Source organism: Phodopus roborovskii, unplaced genomic scaffold, assembly GCF_943737965.1.
Source record: "Phodopus roborovskii unplaced genomic scaffold, PHOROB, whole genome shotgun sequence".
Taxonomy (NCBI): Eukaryota; Metazoa; Chordata; class Mammalia; order Rodentia; family Cricetidae; genus Phodopus; species Phodopus roborovskii.
Genome location: NW_026126558.1, coordinates 4,164,052 through 4,176,390, shown reverse-complemented (window position 1 = coordinate 4,176,390; position 12,339 = coordinate 4,164,052). Strand labels below are relative to the sequence as shown.

The 12,339-nt window shown below is 47.1% G+C and overlaps 2 protein-coding genes across 2 annotated transcripts; one reads left to right on the top strand and one right to left on the bottom strand.

Moving 5' to 3' along the window:
- Window positions 1–3,940: 3,940 nt before the first annotated feature.
- On the bottom strand, window positions 3,941–6,319 carry Exoc8 (exocyst complex component 8). Its single transcript, XM_051201675.1, has one exon. The coding sequence runs from the start codon at window positions 6,159–6,161 to the stop codon at window positions 4,011–4,013; it is 2,151 nt and encodes a 716-aa protein (XP_051057632.1). The 5' UTR covers window positions 6,162–6,319; the 3' UTR covers window positions 3,941–4,010.
- Window positions 6,320–6,447: 128 nt separating this feature from the next.
- Sprtn (SprT-like N-terminal domain) lies at window positions 6,448–12,124 on the top strand. The gene is made up of 5 exons (XM_051201679.1): window positions 6,448–6,915; window positions 7,617–7,716; window positions 8,641–8,769; window positions 10,035–10,302; window positions 11,081–12,124. Exons 1-5 carry the CDS (start codon window positions 6,695–6,697, stop codon window positions 11,869–11,871), a joined length of 1,509 nt encoding a protein of 502 aa, XP_051057636.1. The 5' UTR covers window positions 6,448–6,694; the 3' UTR covers window positions 11,872–12,124.
- Window positions 12,125–12,339: the final 215 nt, after the last annotated feature.

The following is a 12,339-nucleotide window of genomic DNA, read 5'->3' as shown; positions in this document are numbered from 1 at the left end:
TCTCAAGGCAAATGCAAGGGGATCTCTGTGAATTTAAGACCAACTTGGTCTATACAGAGTTCCAGGCCAGCCTAGGGCTATGCAGGCCCTATCAAATGGAAGAAAAAAAAAATGTTACTATACTGAAGGCTACTTTTTATCACAAAATGAATAACTATGATTATTGGAAACAAATTTTCCTGTATTGTTAGGGAAAATACACAACTTTCCAGATTATCAAATTTGGCAGGGTTTATCTAAATTAAGAAAGGACAGATGTCTGGGCTTAGGCTGACATCACAGCAAATGCACCAAGAAAGCAGCCCCTTCAAGCAGGTCTCTTCCAGGCATGCCCATGGTACACACTTCTTTTCTTTTCACATCCATAGCTGTCAGTAGTTTCATGATAAACTGCCACATTTGAAAGCACATTGAGCGTGGGTGTTTCTGCTGTACACAGCTGTTTTTAACTTTGTCTTTTTTTTTTTAAACATAGGAAGAGGACAATGTGAATGAAGCACAGCATCTGGTCCTTTAACTGTATAATGGCTTCCTTATTTTCCACCCACTGTTTTGATATTTACCTCAGTCAATTATCTGCAGCTAGCATAAAACTAGGCTTTTAAAATTCTTACCTCCTAGCTGGGAGGTGGTGTGCCTGCCTTTAATCCCAGCACTCAGGATGCAGAGGCAGGTGGATGTATTGTGAGTTCAAGGCCAGCCTTGTCTATAGAGAGAGTTGCAGGACAGACCCCAAAAGCTACAGGGAAACCTTGTCTTGACACCCACCTACACACACACCCCCAATCTCACCTGGTACATTTGAATTTTCCCACTCAACATAACCCTAAAAATTAAAAAATGGGGGCTTTCTAGGGCCTGGGTTGTTGCTTCAAGTACTTGCTTAGAATAAGTTTGCTCTCCAGCGTCCTCAAAACTTAAAACTTCACTTATTTGAAATTCATGCAAAAATACTTAAAATCACATAATACTCTGTTCTCCCACATAAATAAGAGAAAATAAGAGTATTGAATAAACACAAATAGAGCTGCCAGGAGGGCAGTGGTTACACACAATCTTATAATCCCAGCACTCTGGAGGCAGAGGCAGGAGATTCTCCTGAGTTCAATGCCTGACACTGGTCCACATAGATAGTTCTAAGCCAGCCCAAAATAAGTACAAATAAACACAGATAAAAAGTTATAATAGCAATTCTATCCAGTGTGAGAACACTGTAAAGTTATTTTCTCAGGCAGTTTAAACGACTCCACAGCATGTCAAAGTATACAGCAATGTTTTCATCTTCTACAGCAAGCCCTCGCTTCCAATCCTAGCTAAAACAAACAAGGTGCAGGATGAAAGTGCTGGTAATCTATTGACAGGTAACATCTTGAACAGAAATGACTTTGAACACTTAAGTGACAGGAGACTTTCATTAGTGATCAAATTCCCAACCATCCCATTTGTGATTCCTGGTCTATGCAGTTAGTTTGGAAGCAAACAAGGTAATTAATGTTGAAGTGGGGTATCAGTACAAATGGAACAGTCACTGTGTCAGATGATCCTTTAGAACTTGCTCAGAGTCTAATGAAACATGGGGGTGTCAGAGGAGCTCTGACCCTTTCTAAGGGGACAGTGAAATATACCAGGTGTCTGGCACTGAGGTGGATCTAGTCAGCTTCATGCAAAGATTTCCCGGACTTAACAGAATAAAATTCTCTATTTCCATTTCCATAAAGATACAGCTATTTATTATTATGTGGGGAAACACATTGGCATTCTTACAGCTGTGCCCTAAGAGTTTCCATTCCCCAAAACCCAGTACTGTATTCACACAGAACATTTTGCATATTAAACTCCAAATGGCACCAATTAGTTATCACAACCACATAGTTCTATGAAATTCAAGTTTCCAATGATCTTAAAAGACAAAGTAGTATTTTTGTTTGGTTGAGACATCAGTTATGGTCATGTAGAAAATCCTAACATAGCCCAGCATAGTGGTGCATGCTTTTGAGCCCAGCCCTTAGGAGGCAGAAACAGGAAGATCACTGGTGAGTTCAAGGCCAGCCTGGTCTTCATTGAGAGTTCCAAACCAACCAGGGCTACACAGAGAAACCGTCATTAAAAAAAGAAAGAAAGAAAAAAAGAAAAAATAATGAAAAATCCTAACACGAAAAAAACCTGTGAAAATCTGCAATGGTGATTATTTCCAACTTTTTAAGTATGTAGAGCTTTAAAGAAAACTAAAAAGAGAAAAATGATCTGAAATGAGTTAACTAAGTCAAGTTTTATAACCCTAAATCACTGCAGAAACCATGTAAGATTTTACATAATTTTATGTTTTAATATTACTTTTTATTCAGATAAGAAATAACCCTTAGAACCAATGGTAGAAACAAATGGCATCATGGACCAAAACCACAGCTGGAGGCTAGTGGGAAAATGGGTCCCGAACGTTAGATAATCAGTATAAAGCAGAGAATTTATGAACTTTAGCTCCCACCCACCTACATTTTCCTTTACTGAACAAACCAAATTAAGCATTACAACCTAGAATTCTCCCTAAAAGTTGTTTTTTTGTTGTTTTTGAGGCAGGGTGTCTCTACAGAGCTGGCTGTGCTGGAATTCACCTTGTTGACCAGGCTGGCCTTGCATACACCTGCCTCTTGCTCCCAGGGCAGTGATTAAAAGCATACACCAGCATTCCTGATCTTGTGTTTTAAAGTGCAACATAGCATTTGAGGAGTCACAAAAGGTCCCTTCCCTGTGCTTGAGGCATAATCCATCTTGCTTCAGTTATCCATTAAGTTACCAAAACCAAAAACAAAAAAAAAAAAAACCAAAATAACCCCATCAGGGCAGAGGATATTATTCAGTGGGTAGAGTGCTTGACTACTATGCACAAAGCCCTGCATTTGTTTCCCAAGACAGCATAAATTGGGCACAGTGACACACGCCTATAATCCCAGTCCTTGGAAAGTAGAGATAGAAGATTAGAAATTCAAGGTCTTCCTTGGCTACAAAACCAGTTCAGGGCACCAGCCTGAGCTGAAACTTATCTCTGTGTGAACCGAAACAAATCTCTGCTCGAAGCAGGCATTCTTGAGCAGTGAGATTTGCGTTCTCTTTCTAACTCCTAATATACAGAGACCCTGAACTCCAAGTAAATATCCAAATAAGGAGTTCTGCATTTGCCTTAAATCTCAGTGGCTCCTAAACCAGGCTGGTGGAGTCTGCAGGGGCCTGGAGTCACTTGCCTACTGCTAGGCTCCTGGGTGTGGGCCTTTCACCATGACTTTCACTTCCTGAACATGGCAAGTGGTGTTGCAGCAGCAAATTTATTCAGTTCTGGAATATGTTAAAAGTTCCATCATATCCTTGGAGTCCCAAAAAGATACACCCAAGTTAAATACTATGATGATAATTAGTTGTGGAACATATCTTTTCAGTGACTTTTGGATTCCTGCAGAATTGGTTTTAGGGAGGCTTCCTTCCATTTACTATAAACATTAGAGAATCTGGTGCCCAGTTATCCAAATTTACCTCAAATCAATTTTCCCAACTCATTTCTTTCCTCTAAATTGATTAGTTTAAGGAGTACATAAATTCAGTACATTGCATAGCACTCACAATCAAGAAACTATAATTTTGCTGAATTGGGAGACTTTGTAACATGTAAAGCCCCATAGGGTTTACATACCTTTTTTTAGCTATCACAGAAGTACAATAATGTTCCTGCATGTCCTACTGTGAGAACTGTTTCAAGTCAGAGGGTAATCTGAAATGCCATGGTATGATCATACATCCCTTAAGGAGTTAGTATAAAAGCATGGCATATGCTCTAATAATAACAATATGGGGAAGCCCTTAACACATTTTCTTTCTCCTTTTACTATATTTCTAAAAGGGCACCATGTATATGCTGTTGTGACTCTGAGGAATGTGCTGACAAGTGTAATTAATGTAAGTACAAATAATGCATCTGTAGTACATGTATGTATACACACAGCAGATCAGGGCCTCAGGCCTCAGACCACAGAAGTGGTGCTCTCAGGGTTCACCCGCAGGAGTCTAGATGCATTCCGCAGGTCCTGCAGTTGCTTGGCAGGCTTCCCCACACCTTCCTCAAACCTCCTCTCCACCACTGGGAGGACAGTTTCATAAAGAAAGGATGCATTCTGTCTTATGAATGCCTTCTTCTCTGGGTCCTGCTCACACCGCAGGCTGTAGTCCACATGCTGCACAGCAACCAGGATGACTTCCACCAGACTCTCCAGGAGCACCATGTGTAGTTCTGGAAAATACAGTTTCAACGCCTCCTCCAGGAAGCCCATGGTCTGCTTGGTGAAAGCTACCACTGTGTAGCTCAAGTTCACCCAGCAGTCATCTCCTGTGTACTGCTCAAAGTTACTGACCCCACAACTTCTCATCTCCTCTTTGAGCTTTCCCAGGGCCTCAGGGGTCATCAGGTTCATCCGACGCCACATCTCCTCCGAGTTTCGGTGCTTGGTGGCTTCAATGATTATCTCTTTGTAACTGTGCAAGGCCCCCTGGATGTCCTTCACCAGCAGGGCATGGATGATAAAGGTGAGATCCAGCCCAATCTCTCCCAGCTGCTGGCAGTGCTCCTTAGCCACCTTCACACACTCGGCTGCAGTGGACAGGCTTTCCTTGCTGTCAAAAACCTGCTTGCTGAAAGCATCCACAAACATGCCCATGGCAGACCTTGCCCAGACCACAAACGCAGAGTAGCAACCACTGTCCGTGCCTGCAAAGTCTGTCTCAAATTCCCTTGCGGTCTCCAGGAGGCTGGTAAAGAAGACGTGGCACAGCTTGTGAATGTAAAGCAGGGTGGCGCCCTCAATTCGAAGCTGGCGGATGGCAGTGTGCACAGCTGCTGCCCTGTTCCTCAGAAACAGCTCACAAGCCTTAGTGCACTGGCCTAGTCGGATCAGCTGAGACACTGCCCTGCGAGTAGCCTTAGGGCCACCTCTCAGAGATCGATCCGGGGAGAGCTCAAACACCAGTACCTCCGTGAGCTGTCGCACTCTTTCATCCACTTTGGCCCTCAGTTCTTTCACAGGAGGTGGGCTGGGCTTATCTTCCAAGTAATGATTCAATTTGTCCAGCAAGTCCACCGCACCCTCAAAGTCTCTCTGCGCAATACAGACATCCAGGTCTTCAGGCAACTCCTGGATCCACTCCATGGAGAGATCTACCTTTTCCTCCTGCACCTCGGGGGTGGCCAGTTCTTCATCATCCTCATCCTCAAACGGGTTGCTGCCCTTGGAAGTCACCGGTGGTGGTGCTCGAGGGGCAGCCGCCTCCTCCTGCTCCCTCCTCCTCTTGTCACTGAGCGCCCTTTTGGTTTCCTCCAGCACTTCCAACCACTCACGTTTAATCTTGGCGTTTTCTGCCTGAAAGATGCGGCTCTCAGGGAACATGAGCAGCTTGAACATGTCTTTCATAGGCGGGTTGTCCTTGACGTTGACCACCGCCAGGCGGTCCAGCGGGTAAAGCGCATTATAGCGGTACATGCCTCGACGTTGTGGCAGCCAGGTGGCCACCAGCAGACAATCATTCATGAGGAAGCCGTGCACGCGCTGCAGTTGGGCCATGTGATCCGCCTCATACTCCACCAGGTCCCCGTTGTACACCAGGTACTGTCCTGGCGTCTCCAGCAGGTCCCTGCACCCCTCCACCTTCTCCAGCAGCGTGGTGAGAGTGCGTTGCTTGCCCTCCTCGCCCGTACCTGGGCCCTCGCGGGGGACACCCGTCGGCCCGGACAAGAAGCCTGCCTGGGCCGCCCCGCGGTCCCGCGGCCCCGCGCCCGCCGCGTCCTCACCCGTGGAGGCGCCCGCGGCGGCGGCGGGCAGCAGTGCCAACGGGATGCTCTCCAGACTGCTCTTCTGCTCTGTCAGCAGGTGGCTCAGCTGATACATTTCGCTCTCCAGGTACGAGATCTCGCGCGCCGTCTCGATGAACTGCCGGTAGTTTTGATAGACGTTGCGCTTCAGGTTCTGTGCCGTCTCCTCCGCCAGCGCCTGCACGCGCTGCCGGTGCTCCTGCAGGTCGCGGTCGCCGTCCGACTGTTGCGACAGTTGCTTCACGTACAGCCGCGCCTCGAAGCCCCCCGACTCCAGCTGCCTTCGCAGGCGGCTCGCCCCGCTGTCCGACATGGCTGCCACCCGTCCTGCTCCCGCAGTTCGCAGTCGCTGTCACTCGCCGCCGTTGGGCCCCACCCGAGCCCGGTGGAGACGACGGCTGAGGAAGCGGGGCGGGAGCAACACCCAAACGCCTGCGCCAGGGATGAGCGCTGCATTGCGCCTGTGCTAGAGTCGAGACTCTCATACTGCGCCTGCGCCAGGGGCGGAGTGCCGACGGCGCGCCTGCGCGAAAACGGCAGCGACTTAAGGCGCGTGCGCGGACGAGCCAGTACGGAAGTCAGAGGAGGCTCGGGCACGGACTAGACTTGACGTGAAGTGCTGGACTTCAGGGGCGTTCAGTAAGCAGCCGGCTTCCTGGAGCTTTCCCTAGCCCGAGCCCCGCGTTCCTAAGCCTGTGTCCGCGGGGCGGCTCAGAGCCACTTTCGGTTAGGCGTTCGAGGCGAGTCCTCGCGCACCTGACAGCCAGGCCCGGAGCTCTCGCGAGACCAAGTGCGCTGCGCGAGCACGACCGGCGTCTTTGGAGTTGCTTGGGCGGGAGTAGCACGATGGACGAGGATCTGGTGGTTGCGCTGCGGCTGCAGGAGGAGTGGGACGTGCAGGTGGCACGGCGCGCGGCGGCGCGGGAGTCCCTGTCGTTGGTGGATGCGTCCTGGGAGCTGGTGGACCCCACCCCGGACCTGCAGGCGCTCTTCTTGCAGTTTAACGACCGCTTCTTTTGGGGTCAGCTAGAGGCGGTGGAAGTGAAGTGGAGTGTGCGCATGACACTGTGAGTGCGCCCACGAACGGCTCGGAACGTAGGGAAGGGAGAGGCTGCTGAGTTGTCGTTGGTGTCCCCGTCTCGCGGTGGAGGGAGAGGTCACCGGGAGACGTGCCCACACCCCATAGTGGGCCGGGCCAAAAGGCGCTCAGCGATGTACCAACAGGATTCCCTTTCTACCCATTGAATTTGAGAAATCCCAGTCGAGATTATAATCTGCCCTTGGATTACACCATCACGTAGAAAGCAGCCTGCAGTAAAGCAGGGCGAGATGTAGTATGTCGGTACATCCAACTTCACACCAACCCTATGACCCTTTTGAAGAAGTACCCAGGCAGACGTGGTGGCTAAACCATTCCCTGTCGATGAATGCCTGTGTGGAACAGAGTGGGTGACAGTGGGTGAGGGTGAGCAAGCGTTACTGCCTGCATTCAAGTGTACTCAGGAAAGCCGTCTCCCATCAGGGACTTTTTCCTGTGACCTGCACAAGAACCGGTAAGGATTGGCTTATATGTTTTGTTTTGCTTTTGAGACAGAGCCTCACTGTATAACCCTGGCTGGCCTGGAACTCAGAGATCTTACCTGCCTGTCTCTGCCTCCATTGTGCTGGCATTAAGGGCGTGCTCCATCATGAGAGGCTAGGATTTACTTTTTGATCGGTCTCTGCTGATTCTCGGTGAACCTAATCCACTGTTGTGACTGTTTTCCAGGTGTGCTGGGATTTGCACCTATGAAGGAAGAGGAGGAATGTGCTCCATCCGTCTCAGTGAACCTCTTCTAAAACTGAGACCAAGAAAGGACCTTGTAGAGGTATTCTTTGTATAATCCTATTCTCAGCTCAATGATTTGCAGGAATTTTTTTTTTACCCCAAGACAGGGTTTCTCTCTGTAGCCCAGGCTCTCCTGGAACTCTCTGTAGACCAGACCGACCTCTCGAACTCACAAAGATCCACCTGCCTCTGCCTCCCAAGTGCTGGAATTAAAGGCTGTCCCACCATTCCCCGGGGCTTTTTTTTTTTTTAATTAAAGACAGGATCTTGATAGTAGTCCAGGCTGGCTTCAACCTCAAGATCCCTTTGCCTCAGCCCTGAGGATTGGGTTTTATACCTGTACACTACCATTCCTGTCCAGGATATTTTGTTGAGTTTTAAGAGACAGTCTGTTAGCCAGGTTGGCCACGATCTTATATGCTTCTCTTGCTTCAGCTTCCTTAGTGAGCTGGCATGCACGAGCCCAGCTGTTTTTAGGGGATGATGGTGAGGGAGGTAGAGCTGGCCTGGAACTCTTGAACCTTCTGCTTCCACCTTGAGTGCCAGAATCGCATATACTTAGCTTTGTGTTCATTTAGACCTGCGTTATTTGCTCTTTTGGTGTTGGCATTTCCATATTGGCACCAGGAATTCCTTTTGTTATCTCTTGTGATGTGTGTTGCAGCGTTGTCAGAATTTCTTTTTGGCTTTGCTTACAGTAGGTTTCTCTACCAGAATTTTAAATTTATTTTGTGGTTGGATTCACCAACCTTTAGGGTTTGAGTTGGTATATAAATAGACCTTTTGTGAGCAATTGTAATTCCTCGATGGGAATTTTTCAACTGGGATCTGCAGAGCTTGAAATATTGTATTCAATGTTTTGTGTACTTGGGCCTTCAGATGACTAAGATCCCAGATTAAGAAAGAATGTATTTTCATCTTCATACATGCCCTAGAAAATTAATTTGCTGGTTTTCTGTTTCAGACTCTTTTGCATGAAATGATACACGCCTACTTATTTGTCACTAATAATGACAAAGACCGGGAAGGACATGGCCCAGAGTTCTGTAAACATATGCATCGAATCAACCAACTGACGGGAGCCAACATAACGGTACACTGAGCTACATGTGTTTTGGGAGCAGGGGCAAAACAGTAAATCAGACTGTCTTCAAACTCTCAATTCTAACTCAGCCTCCTAAGTTCTGGGCCACCAAGCCCAGCAGCCATTCAAAGTTATAATACTTCATTCATTCAGTAAAAGTGAAGGTTTTTCAGCCTTGAACAAGAATCCTACAGAAATGAGTGGACTTGTCTAGGCCCTAGGGGTAGAATGGCTGCAGAGCCAGCAGGCCTCTTCCTTGAGGCCTCCAGCAACTCCAGATCAGCATTTGAGGAATGCTTCCTTGGTCCTGTGTTACACTTTTCTGTACCCTCAGGAAGAGCTTCTCCCACATCTGTGACAGTCCCTTATCAGATGTTCTTTGAGTCATGACAGTGCAGTATTGGAGGAGTTATCACACTCAAGGCTGAGGTGTACCCTCCCTAAGCTTGTGATCATGCTTGTACCACTGAATTCTTCTGGATCTGTCTGTTGCCATGCAAGTGGTGTGACAACAGTTCCTTCTTTTTGAGACCTTGAGAGCAAGGACATGCAGTGTATTATTAGTACAGCTTGAGACTGGGAATTTTTGGATTTTCTATAGAAAGGATCTGGCTATTCAGTCCTTTAGCAGTTTATATTGTTTCTAGGAATTTACACTTAAGGAAATCTGTATGTTTTCTTCTGAGAGATATATTCCTCCCAGTTGGTGTCAACTTTTTTTCCTTGCTACAGGCTTATAATGGTGCAATAGTAAACAACATTTCAGTACTAGCCTTTTTGTTTGTTTGTTTTGTTTTTGTTTTTCTAGACAGGGTTTCTATGTGCAACAGCCCTAGCTGTCCTGGAACTAGCTCTGTAGATTAGGATGGCTTCGAATTCACAGAGAGCCACTTGCCTCTGCACCTCTGCCTCCTGAGTGATGGGATTGGTATTAAAAGCCAGTCCTAGCTTTTAATAATGTTCAATCTCTGAAACATTTAGCATTCATAGAGGTGTTTTATGGTTATGTTTTCCCCTATACATCAAAATCTTTTGTTTGATATGCTATTTTTATATATTAGAGGTTTTAAATTATCTGGTGTGTCCCTTTAAAGTGGACTTTTGAAAAGAAACTTAAATATAGTAGCTGGCTTTCCCAAAATAGAACTTTTTAGAAATGTCTGAGAAGTAGAATGTTTAACTAAACAAAAACCCACCCAAAGACTCCTTGGGTAAAGTGTCCCTGTAGAGTGGCTTACTTGTCTGTTGACTGCTGGACACTTCCCTCTGCCCAGGTCTACCACACTTTCCATGATGAGGTGGATGAGTATCGTCGGCACTGGTGGCGCTGCAATGGTCCCTGCCAGCACAAACAGCCCTATTATGGCTATGTGAAACGTGCAACAAACAGGGCACCCTCTGCCCATGACTACTGGTGGGCTGACCACCAGAAAACTTGTGGAGGCACTTACATAAAAATCAAGGAGCCAGAGAACTATTCAAAGAAAGGCAGAGGAAAGGCAAAACCAGGCAAGCAGCCGGCATCAGCAGTGGAGAATAAAGGTACCTCTCCATCTCGTCTCTGTGACGGTCTCTAGTGCATGGACAGTTGCTCTCCGGGAACTTGGTTAAGGTTATTGCAGGGCTGTTCTTTTCAGGTGTAAAGAACACAAAGTGATGGTGGGAGAGTGTACTTCACTCTGTAGACGTGAGGAAAGGTGAATTGGTCTCCCCTTGCAGTATCTGAGGGAGAGTCCAAGGCAAATGACTGTCAGAGTGAAAACAGTAATTGAACTAACAGCACCCAGAGTGTGGGTCCTGACCAAGCCGGCCCTTCCAATCTTGACTTCTGCCAAGGTATCTTGGGAGGATGGGAAAGGAGTTTGGCCTGTGTTTGTCCTTGTGTCATCCTTAGGATCTGCTCTTTCCCTTAGAAGCGCCAAAGAGGCAGCAGTTACTGAAGTTGATGCTTCCCTTTGCAAGGTTGTCAGTTTGGTGGGGTAGGCCTCAGGAGCCAAGCCATAGTTCCTAATCAGAAATGAGAAATCAGGAGACAAGAGAACTGGTGCAGAGGGAAGCCAGGTAAGAAAGCAAATGAGAGGAACCTGAGCACTTTTCTGGGAAAATTCCTTAGATTCTTCTACCTATAATTTCTTTATCCTTCCTGTTCTTTTAGTACAGGGCTCTGACTTCTGAAGGTTGCCTTCTCGTGTCAGTAGGTGACTACTGCACAGATCTGAGTTAAAACAAAATAATCCTTTATTTTAGATAAAACCACCATTTGCTCAGTGTTTGTTGCTGTGCCAATGTGCTGAGGAAGTCTTGTCTATTTCCTTTGCAGATAAGCTATGCAGAGGGGAGACCCAGCCGCTCATCCCATTCAGTGGAAAAGGGTATGTTCTTGGAGATACAAGCTCTTGCTCTTTACCTGGGAAGTTGAACACCTCATACATGGTTAATGAAGCCAAAGCTCTCTCAAATCAAGACCATTCAGCAAGTGGCCTGAGACTTGATTCCAACATTGAGGTGAAATGTGAACAGAATGGTTTCCCAAGTAAAAAACCTCATCTGGTCTCCCCTGTCCCCACTGCTAGTCACCAAAGTGTCCTAAGCAGCTACTTCCCCAGAGTCTCTGTTGCCAACCAAAAGGCTTTCAGAAATGTGAATGGATCCCCAGTAAAGAACGGGACCATTGGGGAAGGCACCAAGCATTCAGCCTCATCCGGTTCGCAGAGAAAGGTTCCGCCTTCCAGGGCATCCCTGAGAAATGCCTCCAAAGTAATGACATCAGCATCAGCAACTGTGGCATCTGCGACTGTGACATCTTCAGCCATATCCCAAGAGGAGAGTGCATCTGAAGACCAGTTCCCAAACAAGCGACCCAGGCTGGAGGACAGGACTCCTTTGGATAATATCATCAAGGAGCAAACACAGAGTGGTGGTGGTGATCTTCAGAATAACTCACGGCCCCCAGCCACCAGCACAGTTCGAAGTTCAAGCAGCTCTTGCAATCAGCGACGGCTGGTCAACTGTCCAGTCTGTCAGAGTGTAGTTTTGGAATCAGGGATTAATGAGCACTTGGACCGCTGCCTGGAGGGTAACAAAACCAATCTCCGACCTCGAAGAGTCTGAAACGGAATGGACCCCATACCACCAGTTGGCTTGTGGTGGTATTGCCCTCCAGGTGAATGACCTGTGGGTTACAATCTGGCTTATTACACCAGCAGTGTTCTATTTTTACATATACATAGTGAACAGTCGTAGTCTGTCTCCATCCAGGTGTGGTGGTATATCCCTGTAGTCCCAGGTACTCAGGAAGCTGAGGCAGGAACATCGCTTGAGACCATGACCCTGGGTAATGTAGGGAGCCACTCTCTCAGGATCTTACGTGAAGGTGCTGTGTTCACCTATGCCTTACCAGGACTTTGGCTATTTGTCCTGTATCGATGTATGATTTTAGGTACTTTAGTTTTCTCTTGTTCTTGAAGGTTTTAAGAGTATTGTTTGTGTAGTCTAAGATAATCTTATCAGGAGCCCAACAGTTGAACAGTTGAGCTGATGTTAATCCCTAAGATGTCCGATTCTCTGTCCAGACAGTGT